Genomic DNA, 24797 nt, shown 5'->3' with positions numbered 1-24797 from the left:
GATGGATGCCCATTTTAGACGTTATCAGAGATGCTTAGAAGAAAGAGGGTGGAGGTATTAGAGAGTGAGGAATTAATTAATCAATTACCTCACATCCGGGTGTGAACGGAATTTAGAAGCTGATTCCGTTCAATCTTGTGATCCCAAAATGGACGCATCCAGGACATGCTCTGGAGCATAAGCTAAACAATATGTGATTTATTACCTGCTTTTATGACTCCTGACTAGCACTGATTAGCCCATAAATTTTAGAATGACTTGTGGAATGTTTTTATGTTACTACCAATATAATTTACTTAACTACTAAAGATAGAGATGAGAAAAGAAAGCACTGTGCAAAGTTGGGGTATGAATGAGAGACCAAGGAGAAATAAAGAAGATGTGTTTTTACAAAGAGATGCATTGAGCAATCATTTATTCCAATTATTACCTGAATCAGCCTGAAACCAGATCATGCCGTACCATGTTTCTTACTTGTATACTGTGTTGACTGTTTCTACAGTTTTAAGTGAGTACAAGTGATGTTTAGTGTCAAAGTGGTGTCAAACTCACAGCGTCATGTTGCCGTCATGTGACATTTCACAACATTTTCCCCTTCACAGAGCTGGGGTGCCATGGCTCGCACGTGACACATCCGACCAATGGGCCACCAGTTTGACACCCATAGTGTAGAGGTAAAAGCACAGAGCTAAAAATTCAGAAACCATTAATTCCAATCCAACTTTAGGAACAAAAGCCAGTTGTGTGTTCTTGGGCCAGTCGCACTCTCTCTCAGCCTTAGAAAGCAGGTAAACAACTTCCAAAACCATTGCCAAGAAAACAGTTGCCAGGAATCAACAGTAACTTGAAGGTGGAAAATACATATATTCAAGTGGTGCTTATGAGTACATCATTTAGTATTAATGCATTTTTATCTCTCTTATACATATACTTGTAATATAAACAGATTCCACAGTGGTTTCCTTATGAGTTACATCTTTCTATAAATAACTCTTCCAATGTGATAGGTAGGTGTTGAAAACAAATATGCTACTAGTTTTTTTAGCCTGAAATCTTCTGTTGCATTGGACTCCAACTCCCATAATTCCCACAGAGGTCATATTTACTGAGAATTATGGCAGCTGTATCTCTATGGGCACCACTTTGTAAAAATTGTCTCTAGGACCCAACTATTTACAGCAAAGACCTCTCATACATATCAATATTATCTGTTGATATATGTAAAAAACATTCTCTTGATTTTTACATATAATGTCCATTCCAGAGAATGTTCAGGCAGGTATGTCCATGTGACACAAGTAGTACAGTTAAATCAGCAGTATAACTATAGTTCTGCCTCTGTTTTTAAGGATATGTGTTGTATCATTTCTCAGCTAAAGTGTCAAATAGTTTCCCCCCATTAAATTAAATAAATCTTCTATACTTGGTAGAAATAGGTGTGAAATTTATTCCCTGAAAGTTGGAAGGCTGTCTCACTAAGAACGGCATTCCTAGTTTAGTCTCACCAGCAAAGATCAAGTAGATAATCTTCCCTAGTGTTAGTATAGCAATTTATCAGGGCTTGCTAGTTAAAAATTTAAGCATGTAGTAATTAGAGGCTTCCAAGCTTGAAATTCATGCACTTTCCCTTTTTTAATGGACTCAGTAGAGGCTTGTCAAGCTTAGTATTTGACTAATGCAGATTTTATACTCCATTCTGAAAGCTTCCAAACTCGGCATGGGTGAAATCTTAAATCACTTTTTGAATAGGGGTTTTGCTTGAGAGAGAAAATCTCTAAGAAAACCTTGTAGAAGTTTCTATATTACCAAAGACCAAGTATACAACTTATTGTACTTGTTCAAAATATTCACTATGGTATAATAATAAGAACTGTAGCTATTAAATATCACATTGGTTATCCAGATGAGCTAATAAAAGCCATAGCTGATAATGACTGTAATGATGCTCCAAATGTTTCTTTCCAGCCCTAACCGGGTGCTAACAATGTTCCCAGCTTTTACTGGCTTTCAAGCTCTTTCATTCTTACTCTCTTCCAAGAATGTTTTCCAAACCCTGTCTTTGTAGGGGGGGGGGGGGTTCATTGCTTTACTTGCTCCAGCTGTTTCTTTCCAGCTCTAACCAGGTGCTGTTAATGTTCCCAAGTTCTTTCACTGTTACTCTCTGTGAAGAATCTTTTCCAAGTCCTAAGTCTTTGCAGGTTCCCCCCCCCATTGGTCTAACATTTATTTATTTACTTACTTACTTACTTACTTACTTACTTACTTACTTACTTACTTACTTACTTACTTACTTACTTACATACTTATCTATCTACCTACCTACCTACCTACCTACCTACCTACCTATCTATCTATCTATCTATCTATCTATCTATCTATCTATCTATCTATCTATCTATCTATCTATCTATCTATTTGATTTTTTTATGCCACCCTTCTCCTTAGTCTCAGGGAGGCTTACAACATGTTAGCAATAGCACTTTTTAACAGAGCCAGCATATTGCCCCCATAATCGGAGTCCTCGTTTTACCCACCTTGGAAGGATGGAAGGCTAAGTCAACCTTGAGCCAGTAATAAGATTTGAAGCGCTGACCTGTAGATCAAACAGTCAGCTTTAATGGCCTCCAGTACCGCACTATACCCACTGCGCCAACTTGCTAACTTTGCTAACTTGCTCCAAATGCTTCCTTCCAGCCCTAACCAGGTGCTAACAATGTTCCCAGCTCTTACCGACTTGCAAGCTCTTTCATTGTTACTCTCTGCAAAGAAGAATGTTTTCCAAGCCCTAAGTCTTTGCAGGGTTTTTTCCACTGCTCTACTTGCTCAGACTGTTTCTTTCCAGGTGCTAATGATGTCCCCATCTCTTACTGGCTTGCAAACTCTTTCATTGTTACTCTCTCAGAATACATTTTTTAAACCCCATAACCAGAGGATAAAACAATGTGTTGAATCTGACCAGACTAAGGATGCTAGCCAGATGAATACTTGGTATATATAGGATAGATAGATAGATAGATAGATAGATAGATAGATAGATAGATAGAGAGAGAGAGAGAGAGAGAGAGACAGACAGACAGACAGACAGACAGACAGACAGACAGACAGACAGACTACTAACATTAAAAAAAAGTCTTCTGGCAATAACATTGTGTCTCTTACATACAGTGCAGTACATTTCTGGAATGCATGTATTGTATCCTGCTTCATGTGGATCCTGCAGTTTTTGACATACTTGTGGCATACAAAAGCCCTGTGGATGAATGGAGCATTAGATTGGAAGTAATAAGGTTGTGCCTGACTTACCTCAGCATTTGTAGCAGATGTTACAAATGTCATAAACATGAACCTTAGGGATCAGGGAAAAAAACCAAGACAACAGATTTAGACTTTTTTCTTTACGAGCTAGTATAGTCTGATGCTATATAGTGGCACTCTGACTTGATGTTAATATCCTGTCCTTTTTCCCTGGACACTGTTGTATGAGAACAGAGAAAGCTTTCCTAAGCAAATATGCAGTTTCCACAGGCAACTTAAACTGTGAGCTGAGAGTTATTTTCAACAAACCAAAAGAAAGAAAGGATTTTCTTGACCATGTTTGTTTTATGCTTGATTATGGGGATTTGAGTTCATAGAGAAAGAAGGAAAGAATGCCAGTTGTTGTCTTCCAGATACCAACACAAATTATTTCCTGGCAATTCTATTTAATTGAATGTAATATGCTGTGTGATTGTGGTTCATTTTGCCCTGACTGGAGTAAACAGTTAAAACATTTATGAAGAGATGTGTTTTAATATTTTTATAGCCAAGAGAGCAAAATTCATAGCAGATAGTTACAGTTGATGCTAAAACCATCTATTTTTCCTCATCCATTTGCTCTGTCTTCTCCATGATCATTGCATATCAAAAGTATGTAATGTTGAGTTCAGTAATGTTCACTTCCAGGTCAGCCATATTGTAAATATATATATGCTTAGAAAAGAGTCCCTCTGGGATTCAGTCAAATTAATTGCTGGAGAGACGGAGTAACGACACGGACACCAGAGCTGGATTTAAAATTGGGTCATTTTTATTAACATAAATTTGCATAATTTATTCAAATACTTTGCATAAATTAGCATAAACAACTATGACCCGGAACTGGACCTGCAGGGTCAAACAAATACTTCCGGGGCGGAAATGACGTTATGCCAGTAAACATTCCTGGGCAACACATGGGCGTATCTCGATGCAAGGTCCAGGTGAGGGCCAGGCCGTCACCTGTGACCTTTTCTGCCATGCTGTGCATGAGGGGGGTCCCACCGGCTAACCCGAATCGGGGAATTAAAGGTGCAGGACCCAAAGACAGGTTCCCCCCAGCTGCTCAGGCAGAAACTCCCTCCATGAGCTTGCAGAGAACCTGTCAATCATCCCCAAAGATGCCCAAGGGAGAACGCGCGGTTGCTAAACCACCCAATTTTCCGCCCCTAACCTGCCTACCCAAATGACCAAAGGTAAGCCAATTAACCTAATTAATGCAAGCACCCCCTAACCGCACAGCCATCACCCCAGTGTGGAATGGGCGAAAAAACAGCTCAGCTAAGAGGCAGAACTGCAAAAAATTCCCATTCGGCCCCCTAAGGGCGACCCCTAAGCACACTGCAAAATAGTGGAGGGCGGGCGGGTGTCTGCTCTGTAGCTTGGTCCGGGCGAAAAGGAAGAGCCCCGGGCCTGCTCGCCCTTATATAGGGCAAGCAGGCCCCGCCCGGACCAATCAGGGGCCTGGCCAATCAGGCCCCGATCTCCCGAGCGAAGTCTCGCATCGCGAGACTTTGCCCGGGATCCAAGATGGCGGCCGCCATGAGGGACCGTGTCTCCCGGTCCCTCCAGCAAAGCCTGCCTGCCGGGTAAGTCCGGCGCTGTCATTTTGAATGGTGAAACATCATGACAAGCTCTTCTATGCCCTGTCTCTTTGGTTCTTTTCAGTGTCTGCAATCCAACTACACTCTTTTAGTTGGATGGACTTTTGAGTTGGGCTCTGAGATTTCACAGTTTTCCTCTGCATTAGTGCTAAGGCCTGGTGTTTTGTTTTATTTTTCTCACCTACTAATGTGAATTTGCACAGCGGATGTCCAAATGGAGTCAGAGACACCGACACAAACTTGCAGTTTTATATACTTGCAGTATATAAAATTTATACCTATAGCTTACAATGTATAACTGTACTCCTTATCTTAACTGCTCGATTTTGTATCCCTTCCCTCTTTTCCCCACTGCCCCTCCCCTGTTTTCCTTTTTCCTTTTTTTCATTATATTTATAAATAAACTATATTTTTTAAGAAAACAAAAAACTTGCAGTTTTATATACCGAGTCTACGGAGAGGGGCGGTATACAAATCTAATAAATAAAATAAATAAATAAATAAATAATAACAACAACAATAATAAATATATTTACATTAAATAAGATAGGCAAACAGGAACATCGTCGGGTAAATCAATACAGCAGGAACATCAAGAGATAAACTACAAAGAGCACACATATAACACACAGAGGAAGAAAGACGTGGAAAAAAGGAACCTCCCCCTTTTCATTCACAGCAACCAATCACAGATCATGTAGTAACCAGCTCTCTCTAACCGATTAGCTGTACCTCTTTTTCAAACTCATTGCCCAATTATTCACTGCTCCAGTTATTAAAATTTAAATATTTTAAAATAATGTTTTGTAAACATATTTAATATCATTGGAATGGAATCATCTTTCAGAGCATTGGAAATTGGCTGATCTTTCTTTGATGTTGCCTAAACTCAAAGGTTTTGGCATCTTTTTTTAAAAAAACGTTTATACTTATTTATTTATTTTTGTCAATCAAGTATAGGGTAGTAGCTTATATAAATATAACATAGAAAGTAATGATAAAAAAAGACAATAAGACATGTTAATAAATGACCCTATGTTAAGTATAGCAAATAACAAGAAATACAGTTGTATGTACATATGTATGTAAGTGTTGGATTTAGAGCATTAAGCTTCTCTAAGTTTTAGGGTAATACATTACTTCAGCGGGAAATTTGTTGCTGGATATAAGAAGTGCAGTGTTCCCTATAAAGAAATTAAAAGAAATATCCAAAATGCTAGATTTTCAAACCAATATCCCTTGTCTACTCTTAGTGGATGTCATATGTCTTTGGGCACTGATAATGCAAATGCCTCTTACAAATCATTTCTCTAGAATTTCATCTCACTAGATTGATCAATTGATTACTGGCTGATTCCAGAAAAAACCCCACTGCCTTTCAGTAGCAGATACTGAACAGATTGGCCGAGATACTTTTTTGTTGTGTTTGCCATTAAGCAATGAGTGTTGTCACTGGATTCAATATGTGTATAATAAGAGCTTTTGCAATGATATTTCTTCCAGTAATGTAATAAACTTGCAGATATAGAAGATTTATTCCAATCTAACATTTTTTGCAGGTCTGAGAACATATACTCTGAGCTTTTTTATTTACAAGATTTTGTCTGTTTACTGCCAAGAAAGGACCAGTTAATGTACTAACAATTCTCCTGCATTGAAATGGAAGATCATATATATATTTGAGTTCCATATTAATAGGATAATCTCTGCTGATATTGAGAGGCATAAAGGAAGCTTTTTTGTGATATCTAATTTTGTTACTGGAGATAGGAAGATACTTCACTGCTGCTTATATTATTGTTTCATGCCACATTTTGTGTTTAGCTGCATATACAGTATTAGTAGTATAATCTTTACATTTCAGCATGTATCTGCCTAATAACAAAAGCTCTTTTTTTTCTGACCCCAATGGGTAAGACAAACCAAGACATACGAGTGTAGCACGGTCCATTTTTTATATTCTTTATTATTGTTAAGGATATTAGTGCAATTCCTTATTGCAACATACTTATACTTTTAGAACTGTTTAATCTTTTATAAATTTGGTGGCATCTGCTTTTGATTAATTTCCTGTCCCTCCCCCCAAAAGTAACACTTTTAGGAAACTAAGTAAGCAACATATGGAAACAAATGTTTGTGGAGATATTCCATAGCATCTAAGAAACAGTTTTAGTAGCCATCTCAATGTATTTTGTGCAAACCAGCTGCAGAAAAGATTGGCTGGCAACAGGGAAAATGTGAGGCACGGGGAGGACGTTGCATTGTTTTCTAACCTACCACCACAACTCTGGTACAGCTCATTGTGTGCTTATGTGTGAAAGGACATATGAAAGGATAGATGGAGATTTACATATGTGTCTTGGCATATTCGGGTCTTTTCCTGTGTAAGATTGATGGAATCTTGGCAATATTTCTCCGAGGTCCAACTCGTCATCTTCAAGCTGGTGCTTTCAGCTCTGTGCTTGGGCGAACAAAGTGTGGTATGAGCTGCTGTCCCTCTATAAATACCGGTGGGTAGGTATGGAGTGCTGGCTCAGCTGCTGCAGGTTGGTTGGCTGTGGGTCTGGTGAGGGTGATTGGTGGTGGCGTCCCATGTTGTTTTGAGTCTGGTGTCAGTTTTCGTGATATCCGGCTAAAAAACCAAGGCGTCTATGAAATACCATGCAAAATCTGCCCAGCCACATATATTGGACAAACTAATAGGAGAATAAATGCATGTATCGCCACAAGAATGCAGTCAGAAAAGAAGAAAAAACTTCCTTTTCCAATTGGACATGAAATTGATTTTGAAAGAACTAAATTAATTTCCAAAACCAAACACTTCAACAAAAGAACAATTATGGAAGCCTTTGAAATAGCAAAACACCCCCACAATATGAATAAATGTGATGATACCTCCTGCCTACCAGACATCTGGAAACTACCCCTAATCAACAAATGAATTTCAGCCACAAAACTGACATCAGACCTAGAACAACACAGGATGCCACCACCAGTCAACCTCACTAGACCCAAACCCATACCCACCCCACAGACAAAATGCAACCACCACCCAGAAGCCAAGCCACAGCGGTGCCTCCAACTGATGCACCCCTCTCCGACACACACACAATACAAACTGACAATTGCCATAAACACATGGCCAGGCCACAAACTCAGAGCCAAACCGAAACCTGGGATGTTACACCACAGACATACATTACAAAACAGCTGACTAATCTGCAGGCACCAATTGCAACAACTACTCAGGATGTCACCCCTAATCTGCAAACATCAACTAATCTGCATACATCAACTACATCAATTACTCTAGGTGTTACCCCACCAACTAATCAGGATGTTTCAACACAGCCAGCCAACCCACTTGCCACAGCTGAGCCAGCCCTCCACACCCACCCACCGGTATTTATAGAGAGACGGCAGCTCAAATCATGCATTGTTTGCCCGAGCACAAAACCGAAAGCACCAGCCTGAAAATGACGAGTGGGACCTCGTCGAAACGTCGCCAGAAATCTCTAGAACTTACACGGGAAGAAATCCGAATATGCCAAGACCTTCATATATATGTATGTATGTATGTATGTATGTATGTATGTATGCGTGTGTGTGTGTGTGTGTGCGTGTGTGTATACCCACATTTCAATTGCAATCCAAGAGAAGATATTAATGATAAAATTAATTCCACTGGGCATTTTCAACATTAGTGCCATGGCCTCTGAAAGGCCTTCCTTTGAAAAATTGAGGAAAAATTTCTCCTCTTCCTAGAAAAAAAGGGCAAACCGTGCCCAAAAAGGGCAAGCTTGCTTTGTTTTATTTTCTTTTGTAAGATATCTCTTCGCCAGGAGAGAAAGCATTTCATGAGCAAATGTTATTTAGAAAAGAAATACAGATAATTTTATTTTCCCCAAAACTTATCTTTCTATCTTTTCATCATATCTTTGTTTCATTTGCACAAGAGAGGCAGTAGCTGAACTTTAAAAATACAATATATAGCTGCATTAAAGAGTTCACCAAAATTAGAGCAAAATATGGTGCATTCTCAATTGTACTTTTAGGGTTATTAAAACAACGCTTAAATTGCAATCATAGGAGAGATAAGAATCACAATCTTAACAAATAAAAAAATATATACTAGCAAATTTTATAATTTAATCCATGCCAGGGGGGAAAAAGTTGATATTCAATTGACATGTGTTGCCATAAGCAGCAGAGGAATTCTATATTGTGATCATATTGTAAATGAGGAATTGATAATTTCATTTCCCATGTGAGAACCATATATTTAATGTTCCTAGTGTTTGGCTTGGAAGATTGTACATATTCCTTCTTATTTAATATATAAAAATATTTTATATTGACTTACTAAATATTAACCACACTGTTTGCACTGAAGATATTGCCTAGTTTGGTAATGTTGCTTTCTGAAACATTAGAGCTACAGACATTCACTTCTGTCAGGACTACTGTTTGGGTTTCTTCTGTATTTTTATTTCCTGCAGTCCTAAAACACTTTTTGACAGTGCTGTCATTGAAATGTACTTCTTCAAACAAAGGTTGAAACTGTTTTATAGGATATATTTTATTAACTTTTCAAGGTTATAATTTTCTCAGTTTTGCACCCCCCACCCCACCCCACCCAAATCATTTGATAGAATCAAGCTAATAAAAAACTTCAGGGTTTTTTTGTGTGTGTGAATTTTTTTTTTTTGGTAGGTGGGTATATTGCTCAACCAAGGAAAGATGTTTATAGTCTCAAGATGCTTTGTTTCTCTTCTGTTCTTCTATAACTGATCAATATAACAATAGCAAAATAAGTATGCTTGAGTATAATAATTCAACTTTGTATCAAGTTAGGTAAATTCTGGAGCTTGTATAAATTGATTTTGATTATACAGTGTTCCCTCGATTTTTGCGGGTTCGAACTTCGCGGAAAGTCTATACCACGGTTTTTCAAAAATATTAATTTAAAAAAGACTTTGTGGGTTTTTTCCCTATACCACGGTTTTTCCCACCTGATGATGTCATATGTCATTGCCAAACTTTCATCTGCCTTTAATAAATATTTTTTTAATAAACTTTAATAAATAAGTAATTAGTATAAGTAAGTAAGTAATAAGTAAGTAATAAGTAAGTAATAAGTAAGTAATAATCTGAATGGTTGCTAAGGGAATGGAAAATTGCAATTTAGGGGTTTAAAGTGTTAAGGGAAGGCTTGTGATACTGTTCATAGCCAAAAATAGTGTATTTACTTCCGCATCTGTACTTCGCGGAAATTCAACTTTCGCGGGCGGTCTTTGAACGCATCCCCCGCGAAAAGCGAGGGAACACTGTACATGTGTAAGTGACCTGTGTCTGGAATATTGAACAACCTTTGAAAACAGTCTTCCATAGAAAGAAAGAAAGTGGAGAATTAGGGTTCTTTTGTTCTTCATAGAATTATATTTTTCCCTAATTATATTTTTTCAAATGTTAAGATTGTATAAAATATTAATAAATAATAATAACAACCTAAATTGGGATGCATTGTGACTAAATGTGCAGAGATTGCAACATAATCCCTTTTTTATTCAGTTATAGGTGCCCAGCGCAGGAGAAGCCCCAGTGCCGTTGCTACTGACGTATTTGAGTCACATTTGGGAAGTCACATTTTACAGGTAAAAGCATTGGCTTTATAAAACAAAACAAAAAGAAAAAAAAGCACAAATAAAAAGTTTAACATATTTAGTAGCAAGATATCAGACACCTGTCAGATATTTAGATATTGCTATTACTATTAGAGCCTATACAGCGAGGTTTTGTTTACATATTCTTTTTTTAAGTGAATGGTTAATGAAAGAGGGAGGGCAAGTATTATTTGGACTGTAATAATTTAAAACTCAGCATATTGGTTGTGTTACGTTGTGCAATAGCTGTTGGTTTCCCAAAATGTCTGTATATGCTATATTTTTGGAGTATAAGACACACCTTTGTTTTGGGAGAGGAAAATAGGGGTGGAAATCTACCTACCATGTATTCATCTGGTTAACTTCCTTAGTCTGGCTAGCTTCAGATTATTTCATCCCCTGGTTAGGGCTGAAAAAAAATCTTATTCAGGGGGAGTAGCAATGAAAACAAGCCTGCAAAGACTTAGGGCTGGGGGAAAAAATCCCTTCTTCAGAGTAGCAATGATCGTTAGCTCTTCATTACGGCTGAAAAAAACTTTTTGGAAGGGAGTAGCAATGAAAACAAGCCTGCAGCCAGGAAGAGTCGGGAAGATCGTTATCATCTCATTAGGGCTGGAAAAAAAAGCTTTGAAAAAGCTACATTTAGAGTATAAGATGCACCCAAATTTTCAGTCACTTTTAGGGGGGAAAGGCGTGTTTTATACTCTGAAAAATATGGTATTTAAGTATTAAGTATTTTGTGAAAAACATTTTTTTAATCTTGTTCACATGTAGATTTTCATTTTTCTCCACCTGCTGTAGTTTCTCAGCACTATTGCTTCAACTGTTCTATTCATTGTGATATTTATATTCCTTTAAAAAGTAGCATGCCTTTAACACTTTAGATAAACAATGTAGTGTTCCTCCAAGTTTCTGTTAGTAGTATCTATTGAAGACATTATCTTAACAAACGTTATGCGTCAGCCATGTGTTTTCATGTTGTTCTGACACAAGATTCCTAGTAGAATCTCATTTGGATCACTTTGCATCCAGAAGAATATATTACTTTAAGTTTAAAAAAAGGGCTGAATTCAGGTGTCCTAATAAATGTGTTACACTATATTATAAATAAGACAAGACAATGTCCCCTTCTCTGAGTTTTCTATCCTTCTTTGCTAAGATCTTTATGTTTTATGTTTTTGGTGACTTGTTGAACAATAATTGGCAAAATGATTGTCAAAGTAAGTTTCTCAAGAAAACCATGATGATTGTAATGATTTTTATTCATCAAAATGATGGATTTTTTACACATGTGATCTTGGTAAAGATTTATCTTGAATAGATTTATTTTGTGTGTGATCATAATAATATTTTGCATACATTTCAAAAGTTTATACTGGTTTTAGTTGAATGTGATTTGATACAGTTTGACTGTTCTAAAGGAGGAGGGAAGGAGATGTTGTTTGATTTATTACCAGTAGTATTACTAATAATGACTATGTAATCAACCGTGACAAAAATAACCTTTAGTATCATCAAACAATAATATCTGCCTATCCCAAGTCCTTGGGAGGGACTTGAAGATGGATAAAAATGCCAAATCCATTCTAAACATCTGGCTGACTGTGGATTCCTAGAGAGGCCCCACTGAGGTTTCTCCCCGCTTTTTCTGACCCTGTTTCCTCCCAGGAGATTCCTAGAGAGGCCTCATATGGGCTTCTTCCTGCCTTTTCTGGTTACAGTTTTGGAGGCTCGGGTTTGTAAGTGGAAAATGTTTCTTGAGAAGAGGCAAAAAAATCTTGAACACCCAGTTCTTATCTAGAAAAGTTAGTAAGTAGAGGCGTTCTTGGGTAGAAGTACCACTGTATATTACAAGTAATTCAAAACAAAACAAAAATAATTTTAAAAACCACTATAATCATGTTTTTAAATTTGTTTTATTTATATTTATATTTAATAGTATTAAAAATAATGTGAGAGTTTGGAAAGTACAAAAAATCATGTACATAAAATCATAAAAAGGTATTTTTATTATTTGATAAATGTCTATGCTATCCACACTTGCTCAATAGTTAGATGGACAGCATATAAATTTAACAAATAAATAAATATCCATTTATTTATAATAAATAAATATCCATTTATTTATAATAAATAAATATCCATTTATTTATAATAAATATCCATTTAACAATTTATTCATAATAAATAAATAAAAAGAGTTCTCCTGATTATGTCTGTGGCATCATTATTTCCTTGTAAACATTGGTTGGACATATGCAGCATCCAATCTAGGAGTAGTTTTGGATCTTGGTATCCTTTGATAGACTTCTTCATGAATGTATCCAGTCTCCATTTAAAGCCATCTAAGTTATTTGAAAGCAGTTTGGTGTAGTAGTAAAGGCTAGGCATTGGGAATCATTGAGTTTTAGTTCTGCCTGATCACAAAGCCAGTTGGGTTATCTTGGGCCAGTCCCTCTACATGGTTGATATCAGTGCATTCACTCTTGGGTGTTCTCAGGGGTTCGGGAGAACCTCTAGCTATGTTTCTGTGCATTTTGGAGAACCCCCAAATCTCACTCTTGGCTGGGCCCACCCACCACATCGCTCCCAGGAGATCCCATGCAGCCTGTTTTGGATGCAGATAACTGCAGGGTGTGCACAGAGACTTGAGGAGAATGAAAAACAGGCCTATTTAAAAAGGTGCCTCCGGAGCCTGGAGATGCCATTTTTCCCTCCCAGAGGCTCAAGGAAACCTTCTCCCCTCACCGTGGTTCAGGAGGCCAGCTAGGCCATGATCACCATGTCCATGCCCACCCAGCAACCAGGCAGAGCACCCCTTGCTAAAAATTTTGAAACCCACCTTGGGTTAATTGTGTGTTGTGTGAAGGGGTTCATTTTGTCTGTTCTGAATCTTCTTCCTTCTGGCCTCATTGATTGACTCCTGGTACTAGTGAGAAAATTGTATGTGTGCCTTTTAGTCCTTAATCGCCATTGTTCACCATTCTTGTAAGCTGCAGACTCCAAGTATTCTAATGTTTTCTTATAAGAAAAGTATTGGGGGGGGGGTTCTTTTTATTTTGATTGCTCCCCTTTGAATTTTGCTCAGCTTCTTTTCCAAATATGGTGACTTGAACTGTACATGGTACTCCAAGTGATGGTATCACAAATGAACATAAAGACATTACGATGTGAGCTTTTTTCTTTTTTTAATCTACCTCTGATGCTCATTAGCATGGACTTTTCCTTATCCATGACTGTTGCTCAGTTGACATCTTCATTAAGCAATCCATTATGACCCCATCAAGATAATTTTCCCAGTTAGTTACAGACTGCTCAGATCCAGTGTGCAATAATAATAATAATAATAATAATAATAATAATAATAATAATAATAATAATAATAATAATAGCTGGTTGAGCTCCAGCATATAAATATAAATGTTTTATATTTACATTGAAGCACATTTTGGTGTATAATTCATTTAGTTTAAAGATATCTGTCTGGAGCACAATCACTTGATCTTCACACGGTTTGGTATCATCCAGAAAGTTGGCCATAGATAATACTTACTTAATACTTACTAATTACTCAGGATTGTTTGTGAACAAGTTAAAACAAGTTAAAAAATATTTCCCAGAAGAGAAAAAGAAATGTTATTCCTGTCATTTGCATTCAGTTAGTAGTCTACAGAAGAATATGTCTTATCCTTTGATTCCTAAGTTTACCCAAGAGCGTTTGATGGGCATTAAAGTTTGTTTGAAAATCCAAGTTTACATTATCGGCAGAGTACCTCCATGTCCCTGAGTAAGTCAGTATAAGATAAATCCTGTATCTTTTGTAGTAAAGAGATGCAAATAATTCATTTAGTTTATGTGTGTGTCAGAAACAAATGATATAATCAAACAACAATTGAAGTCAGCCATCTTTGGGTCAAAGAAATATTATTCAATAACATAACACCAGGAAAAGGAATTGCCACATACAATATAACTGACAAACTCTGATTGAATTCATAATAGGAAGAGTTTGTTGAAAATAAAGTAATTAACCAATATACATTTTTTTCAGTTTTTGTTCCAACACCTTATTGACTTTGTCTTCACTGTCAGGTAAAATTTATTAACCATAGCTACGAAAAAACAATTTAAAATATAGTATCATGGCATTTATTTTGATTATTCTATGAAAAAATAGATCAATATGCTGATAGAAAAATAGGCAATCTGAATTGCAGTCTTTTTCTTTATGAAGTTGTATAAAGACTCAAAATTACAATGAAGACATTGATTGACCTCATCCTTTTAATATAATCAAGAATGACCAGAAAATGTAAGATTAAATATGGGGAAAACTAAAAGTGAGACAATATATTTGCATATGCAAATTAGCTTAATTGATCCTGCTTGCCTCTACAGGGATTTTTCATTACAAACTGGAGTGCTACATTGTTCAGCTCATATTGAGTAATTTAGTAACTAATGAGACCAGTTTGCACTAATTTGCATATGATAAATGAGCTTAATTGCAGTAAATAACTTGGAGGCATAATTACTTAATTTTCCTGTGTTGCATGGCTTTTAAGTTCACATATGAACAACTCAAGATAATTCTGCATATTTAAATGTTGCATTTTGAATGTCTTAAACCAAAAGGCATATCTTAGAATGTTATACTGTAAAACAATCAAGTGAGGTTTACTGTACTGCTACTTAAATTGTAGACATTATGAAGTGTTGATCGTTGGATGGTTATCATTTTATACACCACCATAACCTTGCTAATGACTACACATGTGGCAAAAGTACAATGGTGCTTAAAAGCCAATATATTATTTATGTTGGCCTGATTCCTGTATCCGTAAAATAATACTTTGGTATACCACACATTATGACTGCTGAGTTAAGGGAAATAACTATTTAGAAAGTTGTTTGAAATTGTGAATAAAAGCAGGACTCAAAGATAATGTTCCTATCTGCAATCTAGGATTCTAGGCAATTATCATAAAACCTAAGTACAGAGTAGGAATAAATATATTTATTACATAACTAAATACAGTACAATATAGAGGTTACAGCATATGTGATGCTTTGATTTTTTGAATATTATTTAGAACAGCATGTTTAACAGGCATCTCACTCAGCTCCTTCCCAGGGCTTTGCTTTTTCAAGGCTTGAGTTGACAAATAGGATGCTATCAGTGAAGTCTAAAAGAAGCACTCTAGTAACCAAAGGAGAACATTTACAGACAGAAAAGCCTGCAAGAGAAATCGAAGATAGAATAGGGCAAAAAGGATATCAATTTGATAGTATTTGATGATGGTGTTACATGAGAGACAAACAATGTGGGCATCTATATACTTCCAGCATTGTATGTAAAATACCTTTTATGTATCTGGATACTCACCTTATTAGATTTTTATTTAAATATTGTTTCCTAAACTGGCATTTAGAATATAGGTAGTCCTTGACTTACAATAGTTTGTTTAGTAACTGAAAAAAGTGACTTATGATCTTTTTTCACATGACCATTGTATCATGTATCATCCCCAATGCTCACATGATCAAAACTCAGATCTTGGCAACTTTTTCCTATTTATGATGGTGTTCCGGGGTCACATGATCAGCTTTTGTGACTTTGCAACAAGTAAAGTCAATGGGAAATCCAGATTCACTTAACAACTACAGTATATTACTAACTTAATCTTTGCAATGATTCACTTAACAATTAGGGCAAGGAAAGTTGTAAAACAGGCAAAACAAATGTTTCACTTAGCAACATAGACTTTGGATTCAGTTGTGGTCATAACTCAAGGATTGCCTGTACTGTTTTGGGGTTCTGCTTATATATTCCTAAAAATATTATGTAGATGTTATGCAGATGCAGGAGCTACAGTTGCAATAGTCCTGACTGAATACAGCAAGTGATTCATTAGCACCATGGAACTTTATGCACATTACCCTTCCAAGCATGTGTTAAATACATATTAATACACTTTAACATCCAGATCACATAGATTTTGATATATATGGATTTAACCAGAGTATACATTATTGCCAAACTCAATAATATTTCTGCTTCAGCTATCTTTGAAAGCTACTGGAAAAACCATCTAAATCTATAGAAACTTTCATCGTTGTTGTTAATTCAAGCAGGATCCCTGAAAACCAACCAACCTTCCTTCCTTCCTTCCTTCCTTCCTTCCCTCTCTCCCACTCCCCTCCACCCCTTTCTCTCTCTTGCTTTCTTGCTTTATTTCTCTTTCCCTTTCTCTCCTCCCATTTTGCTCTCTCTGTCTCCTTCCTTCATACCTTCTATACATCCATCCATATTATTAAAAAAGTGCCTCTCAATAAAATGTGAGTTTTTACAAGAATCTGTATATTGAATTTCACAGAGAGCAAGGATAAGGAGTCTATCTGAACTATTCATGAACTGTGGAATACATTGCACAGTCCTTGTAAATAACTGTCTTAGAACAATCCTTGAAATCCTTAAAATAGTTCATTTGTTGAATTACTGTCCTTTCATTTCACTAAATTTGTGCACAAGATAGCTAACGATAATGACATTGAGCCAAGGTAGATAATAAAACAATTAATATGGAAACAAATTGCAATTGAGCATAAACTTTTTTAAAAAGAAACCACAATGAAAAGATATTAATATAAAGAAAGAATAGCAATTAAATCCATCTCAACAAATTAATTAGTTTCCACAGTAAGTACTTCCTGAATGGTTTTGTGTGCAGGTAAAATACAAGAAAGGGAGCCATCGAATGCCCATTCCGACAGTGCCGGTAGTAGCAAAACCAAGCCCCATTCCTGAAACTCTAAGCTTACAGCAATGTTGAATATTGCAAGCCACTCAGCCGCTTGATATAAACTTGATACAGTAAATGATTTCTTTTCTTTTCGCTTTTCACTTAATAAAGTAAGCTGCTATAACAATCAATTGCCAAATTTCATTTAAAATGTAGCTGCACATGTCCCTAGGAAAAGTGCTACATAATAATGTAACTTTTATCTCACAGATGTACTGTACTGTGGTAATAAAATAAATGTCCTGATTGGTCTGTAGCAGTTCTTTATTTTTTCCTATATCAACTTGCAAATTTATACTAAACCAGAATTAGAATATTTTATTCACTGATTTATTTTACTTTTACAATTTTTCTCCCAAATACATTATACTTTCTGAATAGGTAGTCTGATCACTATAAATTATGGCATTATCCTCTTATGTCCTTTGTTGCTTAGTTTTATAGAGCCAGTCATGTGTTAAAATGCTAAATGGCTTGGATACTGACTATCTGAGGAACTGCATCTCATACTATTAACTTCTTAAGTTACTTAGATCACTAGGGAACAGGTTCATATAAAGAGGCAGTTTTAGAGCTCCTTCTCTAGTTGACAGCAAAGCACACGTAGGGAAAGCCAGGGGGTTAAAGTGAAAGCAGCATCGCAATGTATTCTGCCATTGCATATGCATTGTGGCACACCCAAGAGAACTGGAATTTACAGCACAATGCTGAATTGGTCATTCTGACACTAGTGGTTAGCATATTGGAGACAACCTTTCCTTCTGTGGCCCTTAAACAATGCAGAATACAGCTGGAGGAGATGGATTGAGACTTTGCTTTGTCATTGTGCAGGAATATTGAAAAGCCCCATCTTCTTCCACTATGATTTTGTTTATCATATTAACGTGAACAATGTTGACATTAGTTTTATTACTAATTTTTTTAGTGTTTTCTTTGTATATTTTATATTTATACTTATATTTTATTTTATATATTTATTTTACAGAAAAAACTCATATATCTGTGTGTGTGTGTGTGTGTGTGTGTATGTGTGTATGTATGTATGTATGTATGTATGTATACTGCTCCAAAAATAAAGGGAACACTCAAAGAACTCATCCTAGATTTGAATGAATGAAATATTCTCATTGAATACCTAGTTCTGTACAGAGTTGAATGTACACAACAGCATGTGAAATTGATTGTCAATCAGTGTTGCTTCCTAAGTGGACAGTTTGATTTTACAGAAGTTTGATTCACTTGGAGTTATATTATGTTGTTCCAGTGTTCCCTTTATTTTTTTTGAGCAGTGTGTGTGTGTGTGTGTTTGTGTATAGTATGTGTGTGCATGTGTGTATGTAAACATTGTCTTCAGACAAAAAAATGCAATAGAAATTCATCACAAACAAATATTTTTTGTTTGTTGATTTAAATTTTGTTTGCCGCTCATCTTTGCATAATGTAGCTTTGGGAGACTTAAAATATTATTTGATATTTCACCACTATGCATTCCTACAAATCTTAAAAGTTCCCACTGTTCTTTTTAATGATAATTTTCATGGCATTTGAAAGGCAATCTGAATGTAAGAGTCAGACATACATAGACTTCATTTGTTTGCAGTGCTATCTCTGCATTTGCCATTTATTTCATTCCAAGAAGTGGTCCCATTAAAAATCATAATAAAGCTGCTATACAACCCCAAAGTTTACATGGTGCATATAAAACCTCTATTTATATGGTGCATAGATTGAATTACTATGGTCTGCCGCAAGAATCCCAGCGTCCTGTTAGGTGCCACAGAGTTGGCCTTCTCCAGATCCCATCAACTAGACAATATCACTTGGCGGGTCCTAGGGGAAGAGCCTTCTCTGTGGGGGCATGGACCCTCTGGAATCAACTCCCCCCAGAGATTCGCACTGCTCCTACCCTCTTTGCCTTTCCTAAGAATTTGAAAAAGTATTTATGCCGCCAGGATTGGGGTCAGTAGACCCCAGCTTCTGGCCAGTGAATGTGTAGGATGTTGTAGTGTGTATTTGAATGTTTGATTTTTAAATGTTTAGCTTTTAAAAAATATTTTAAATTAATTATTTATGTTAATTGAATTTAGATGTGCTTTTTATACTGTATTTTTAATTGAAATGTTGTGAGCTGCCCGAGTCCATGAAGAGGGGCGGCATATAATTTTAATGAATGAATGAATGAATGAATGAATGAATGAATGAATGAATGAATGAGTAAGTAAGTAAGCAAATAAGTAAATAAATAAACAAACAAATGAATAAATAAATAGATCGACTGGCTTTTAAAACATTGCTTAATTCTTCTTATATGAAGCATAGGAAAAATTACTGTTTCATTTTACCAGGGTTAGGGTTCCCAAAGTGGTCATTATTGACCATAAGAGTTGATGAGTTGTTATTGTTATTCATAGTACTATTAGGTAAAGTGGCATTTATTACATTATATTCATATAATAAAAGAGCAGGAATCAATGATCAACCTGAAACTTCATGAAGGGGTTAATGAGTTGAAGAGTTTGAGGAACCCTAATCTAGGTAGAATGATTTGAATATATTAAGGACACTTCTTTTTTTCTAAGTTGCTTCAGAAATTATGTGATTTCTGCTCAGGATTAATATATTCAGTGAACACTATAGGGCAGATGTGGGCATTTTGCAACCAGGGCCACAACTGGGTCTTTTGGTGCTGACTCCTGATGTTGGATTTTGCCTGGTTTCCTTGTATTCTCTCTTCCAAGATTCAAATTTAAAATAGTTTTACAACACAGACTTGATGTAGCATCCTTTAAAATCTGTGTTTTATGCTGCAACCGTGGTACATATAGTTTCAGCATTGGTTGATACTGTCTGAATTGACATTTCCTTACATTACATTAGACCCAAAGGATAGAAATGGGAACTATTTGCAGCCTCTTTGAGGTAGTAAAGGGATTTTCTTATTCCCTGCTACATACATATACTACTGTGTTTATGGAAATGTCATTTGCTGTTGATTTTGCCTTGCAAATATCTGTAGATTACTTAAAACATTGACAATATAAAATCATTCATTATTTCCTTAAAAAAAGAGATTTTATATGGGATAGAAATTGGGAATATTATTTTAGGATGATTAAAATGTTGTAATTTATGAATGCATTCTTTCTTTCTAAAAATCTCAGAGTTTTCAGAAATATCATATAAATTAGAATTTGTAAATTTAATGTGTATCTTAATTTTCAAATTATTTAGCAGATACTATATATACTTGTGGATATGCGGAAAGTTTTAGATTGCCACAAAACCAGGTTTGGCTTATCCACAGATGGGTTTATCTGCAAATATCCATAGCAATGCTTCTTTTTAAGTACCAATATTTCCTGTATATACTCGTGAATATGCCCATCTGCAGATAAACTGACCCTCAAATTTTTAAGTGACATACTATGAAAAAAATGCAGATCAGCTTATCTGTGATTAGCATATTTTTCATGGTGAAAAATTTGAGGGTTGGCTTATCTGCAGATGGGTTTATACGCAGGTTTATATGGTAATTAGATAGAGGCAGGACATGTGATACTTTAGGCAATTCTGAATCTTAGAACACATTTCTTTGGATCCAATTCTTTCCTTCTGATTATAACAGTAAAAGTTTCCTCCACCATTGGTCCTCTGCTATCAGTGCCTAACCTTAGAAAGGAAAGAATGTGGTAGATTGAAGATGCTATTAAATCCGCAGAGCCCTGTGCCCTCTTATTTCTCATATTTTTTTAAAAGGGAAAGCGCTGGCATTTCTGGACCAAGTGTGGTAAAATTATCTTCCTTAAGATCTAATGGAAAACTGGAATGAATTTCGGGATTTAAAAAAAAAACCACCTAAACAAACTTCTTCAAGCAAACTTTCTGCTTCCTAGTGCAAATATTTGAAACTAGTAATAAACAATTCCCAACAATATCTGCCACCTCCTGAATTTTTGGGAAATGTTGCTATGGATGCCTTGTATTCCCTTTACTACTTAAGGATTGTTTGGCTTGCATTATTTATAAAACTATTATTTAATCCCCTTATGAAAATATTATTTGTCTATTTGTTTATTTATTTAATTTTAATTTTATTTAATTTTGATTTAATTAATTTTAATACTCGGCAATGATTCTGAAGCAATATAGATGCTGTGCTTCCTATATATGTAACCAATGAATCCAGTTTTCTTTCCACATCTGTAGTTTTTGTATTATTTATGATAAACACGGGGAATGATCCTAGAGACTATTATCTTAGTCTTTGCCATGATATTTTGATGTACAATATGGAAATTCTGAAAATAAATAAGGGATGAAGCAATGGGAAACAGAAATGTCTTATTAATGGAATTCTTTATGTAGATTTTGACATCTTAAATATTGACTAGATATTCTTCTGTTCAGCCTCAGTGTTTATTTGCTCATGTAAAATAGAACAACAAAGATGCTCTAAAGGTATTTGCAAATGTCTTTTAACACTGTCTTCCTGAAGTGAGAAAAAAAGGAGAATACTGAAACATGATTCTGAAGCAGCTTGACAAAATATGGATGATGTAAACTCACTACAATTAAACTTGCAGTACAGTACACCTGTTCTAGACAATTTAGCCATTTTAAAGAGTTCTTTTGAGATATCAAAACATATGCGTTTCATATAATGGAAAGTTTTCTATTTGATCAGTCAGAAGGATCCTTTAGAGATTATCTCATTGTAAATTAACAATATTTTTTAATTTATTTAACCTATGGCATTTATAGAGGTCAAGCAATCACTGATATACAAATTAAGAGTATGTGGACTGTTGTGGTTCAGCCTGAGGCTGCTCAGGGACCGGCTGTGTCTCTGCTGGCTCCATGCCCGGAGGAGGATGACAGCGAAGAGGAGGGGGCTGAACAGTCGGACGGGGGAGAGGAAAGTCAGGAATGGGATGAAGGAGAACAGCATGAGAGCCCCGGGGGGTGGGGGTGGGGCTCTCCCCAGCCAGTAGCTTGGAGTCATTAGATGATGAAGCACAAGCCGTCATTGACATGCGACAGAGACATTCAGATCAAAGAAAGGAGCAATTAAAGAAGTATTATCAGCACTGAATTAGGAACAGCTGGACTTGGGTGTGGTCCTCCTTACCAGGGTTTAAAAGGCAGGCAAGCCCTTGAAGCCATGTGGAGTGTTATCAATTGGAGTTACGGTGTCCTGCTTTGTTCTCGGCGTCTCTGTTCCTGGCTTGTGGCCCAGCAGTTTGGAAGACCCGTGGGAGGTGTAGGTCTGCTATCTACAGCCTCGTCTTGGCAGCAAGAATCCTGTATTGCTGCATGGACTTTTGTCTTCGTGGATATATTTGAAGATACAGCGTTTTCCTGTTTGTAAGGACATTTTCTGTTACCTGTGTTTTTCTTGAATTTTATAAACTGCCTTCGCCTTTTATCGGTGTGTCTGGATTCTCTTTTTGGGTTGGTACTGGCTTCCGGAGTGACCCAGACAGAACAGTGGACAATACAATAAAGGAGACAAAAATTACATTAAAACCACATTAAAATCACCATAATATGGTGGCCATAGAATTGCACTTGATGTTATAATTCAATATCCAAAGAAGCTACCATCTAACTGCTTCTGATGTGGTTGTGTTGAGATCATTTCAGGGGTCTTGAAATTTCCCGAGGATACTTTTTTGAATTATAGTTTGTTCCAGAACACCGCAGTCACATTGCATGATCTAGTCATTCTCCACCTAAAGAAATTTTGCCTTAGTTCTGGCATGGCCTGTCCTGATTCTATTCAGGTGGTTCTATATTTCTCAGGGCAACTGTATTCCTGAAAGCAATTTTTTTGGATCTGCATAATCTGTTGCCCATCTTAATTGCCATTCTTCATCTAGATTGTATGACTGTACAGTAGTCCTCGACTTAACGACAGTTCATTTAGTGACCACTCAAAGTTACAATGGCACTGAAAAAAGTGACTTAGGAGTACTTTTCCACACTTACGACAATTGCAGTATCTCCGGTCAGATGCTTGGCCTGCTATTGTGGTTGCAGGGTCCTGGGGTCATGTGCTTAGCTTTTGCAACCTTCTGACAAGCAAAGTCAATGGGGAATCCAGATTCACTTAACAACCATATTACTAACTTAACAAATGCAGATTGGCTCCTGCATCATTATCCTGGGACATGTATATTCACCTTCATTCGTGAGATATTATTCTCTTTATGTCATTAAGATGAACATCAGTCTTATTGGTGTTCTGGTCTGGCTGGCTACTCCAAGCAGCCTTTACAGGCTGGTATTTACAAAATAACACTTCTTTATTTACTTTCTTCCACATTGGAATTCATTAGTATACATCTCCGTCATGCAAAATGCATTCCAAACTCACAAGCGAAACTACAGAGTCATAAATTATTTCTAAATGAACAGGCTGTCGACTTCAAACATCTCCTTATCTCCGGGTCAGGTTCACACCACCGTTTTCTGTAGGCTGCGTGCGTGAGCGCGCCCGCACCACAAAATACCACCCCGCGCGCCCTTTTCCATGGGCGCGCAGTCCCCATCCCCCTGCCAGGCCGTGGGGGGGGTGGGGGCGGGGAGGCGCCGGCAGTAGAAGGCGCTGCCCCCGCCCGATCCGCTCCCTCTCCTCTTCCAACGAAAGAAACACGCGGAAGCTGCTTGCTTTCCGTGAAAGCAGCGCGCCTTTTAAACACGCTGCTTTCCTGCACCTCTTTCCTGGGGGGGGGGGGAGTGGCCTCCTCCCCCCCCACCCAGGAAAGAGTTGCAATAAAGCAGCGTGTTTAAAAGGCGCGCTGCTTTCACGGAAAGCAAACCCGGCTTTCCTGGCCGGCACAGGGCTTTCCTGCCGCTCTCCCCCGAAAACACAACGGAGGTCCAGGATGACAGGCGAAGCGAGGTGGAGCAACGCGAGGCTCAACCTGGTGGTGGAAGACCTCCGTTGTGTTTTTGGCTGGGGGGGGGGCAGGAGGACCTTCCTGGTTTTCCCGGGCAGCTGGCTCTAGCCTTGTGCTGGTCAGCAAAGCCGGAGATGTGGAGAGAAAGGAAAGAGAGGGAGGGAAAGAGGAGAGGAAAGAAGGAGGGAGGGAGGGAAGGGAGAGAAAAGTGAACGAGAGGGAGAGAGAAAGGGAGGAAGAGAGGAAGGAAAGAAGAGATAAATATAAAGGGAGAGAGGGAGAAAGAGAGGGAGGGGAAGAGGGGAAGGAAGGAAAAGAGAGAGAAAGTGAAAAAAGTGGAAGGAAGAGAGAAGGAAAGAAAGGGAGAAAGAAAGAGAGAGAGAGAGAAGACAGGAAGGGAGAGTGAGAGAGGGAAAGAAAGAAAGAGTGAGAGAGGAGAGAGGAAGGAAGAGTGAGAGAGAGTGAGAGAGAGGAAGAAAGCAAAAGAGAGAGAGGAGTGGAAGGAAGAGAGAGGGAGAGAGAAATGATAGA

At 37.1% G+C, this 24797-nt stretch overlaps 1 protein-coding gene across 3 annotated transcripts in view; it reads left to right on the top strand.

Annotated features, from left to right (window-relative positions):
- Window positions 1-24797, top strand: part of NPAS3 (neuronal PAS domain protein 3) — an 826368-nt gene that overhangs the window by 392649 nt on the left and 408922 nt on the right. For all 3 annotated transcript variants that reach the window (XM_070755787.1, XM_070755777.1, XM_070755797.1), the window contains one exon: window positions 10470-10552. In XM_070755787.1, the coding sequence (XP_070611888.1) occupies window positions 10470-10552 (83 nt within the window). The remainder of the gene's footprint in view (window positions 1-10469; window positions 10553-24797) is intronic.

This window comes from Erythrolamprus reginae, chromosome 1 (genome assembly GCF_031021105.1).
Source record: "Erythrolamprus reginae isolate rEryReg1 chromosome 1, rEryReg1.hap1, whole genome shotgun sequence".
In the NCBI taxonomy this organism is placed as follows: Eukaryota; Metazoa; Chordata; class Lepidosauria; order Squamata; family Dipsadidae; genus Erythrolamprus; species Erythrolamprus reginae.
The sequence above is the reverse complement of the archived record's forward strand: the minus strand, read 5'-3'. Positions and strand labels throughout refer to the sequence as shown.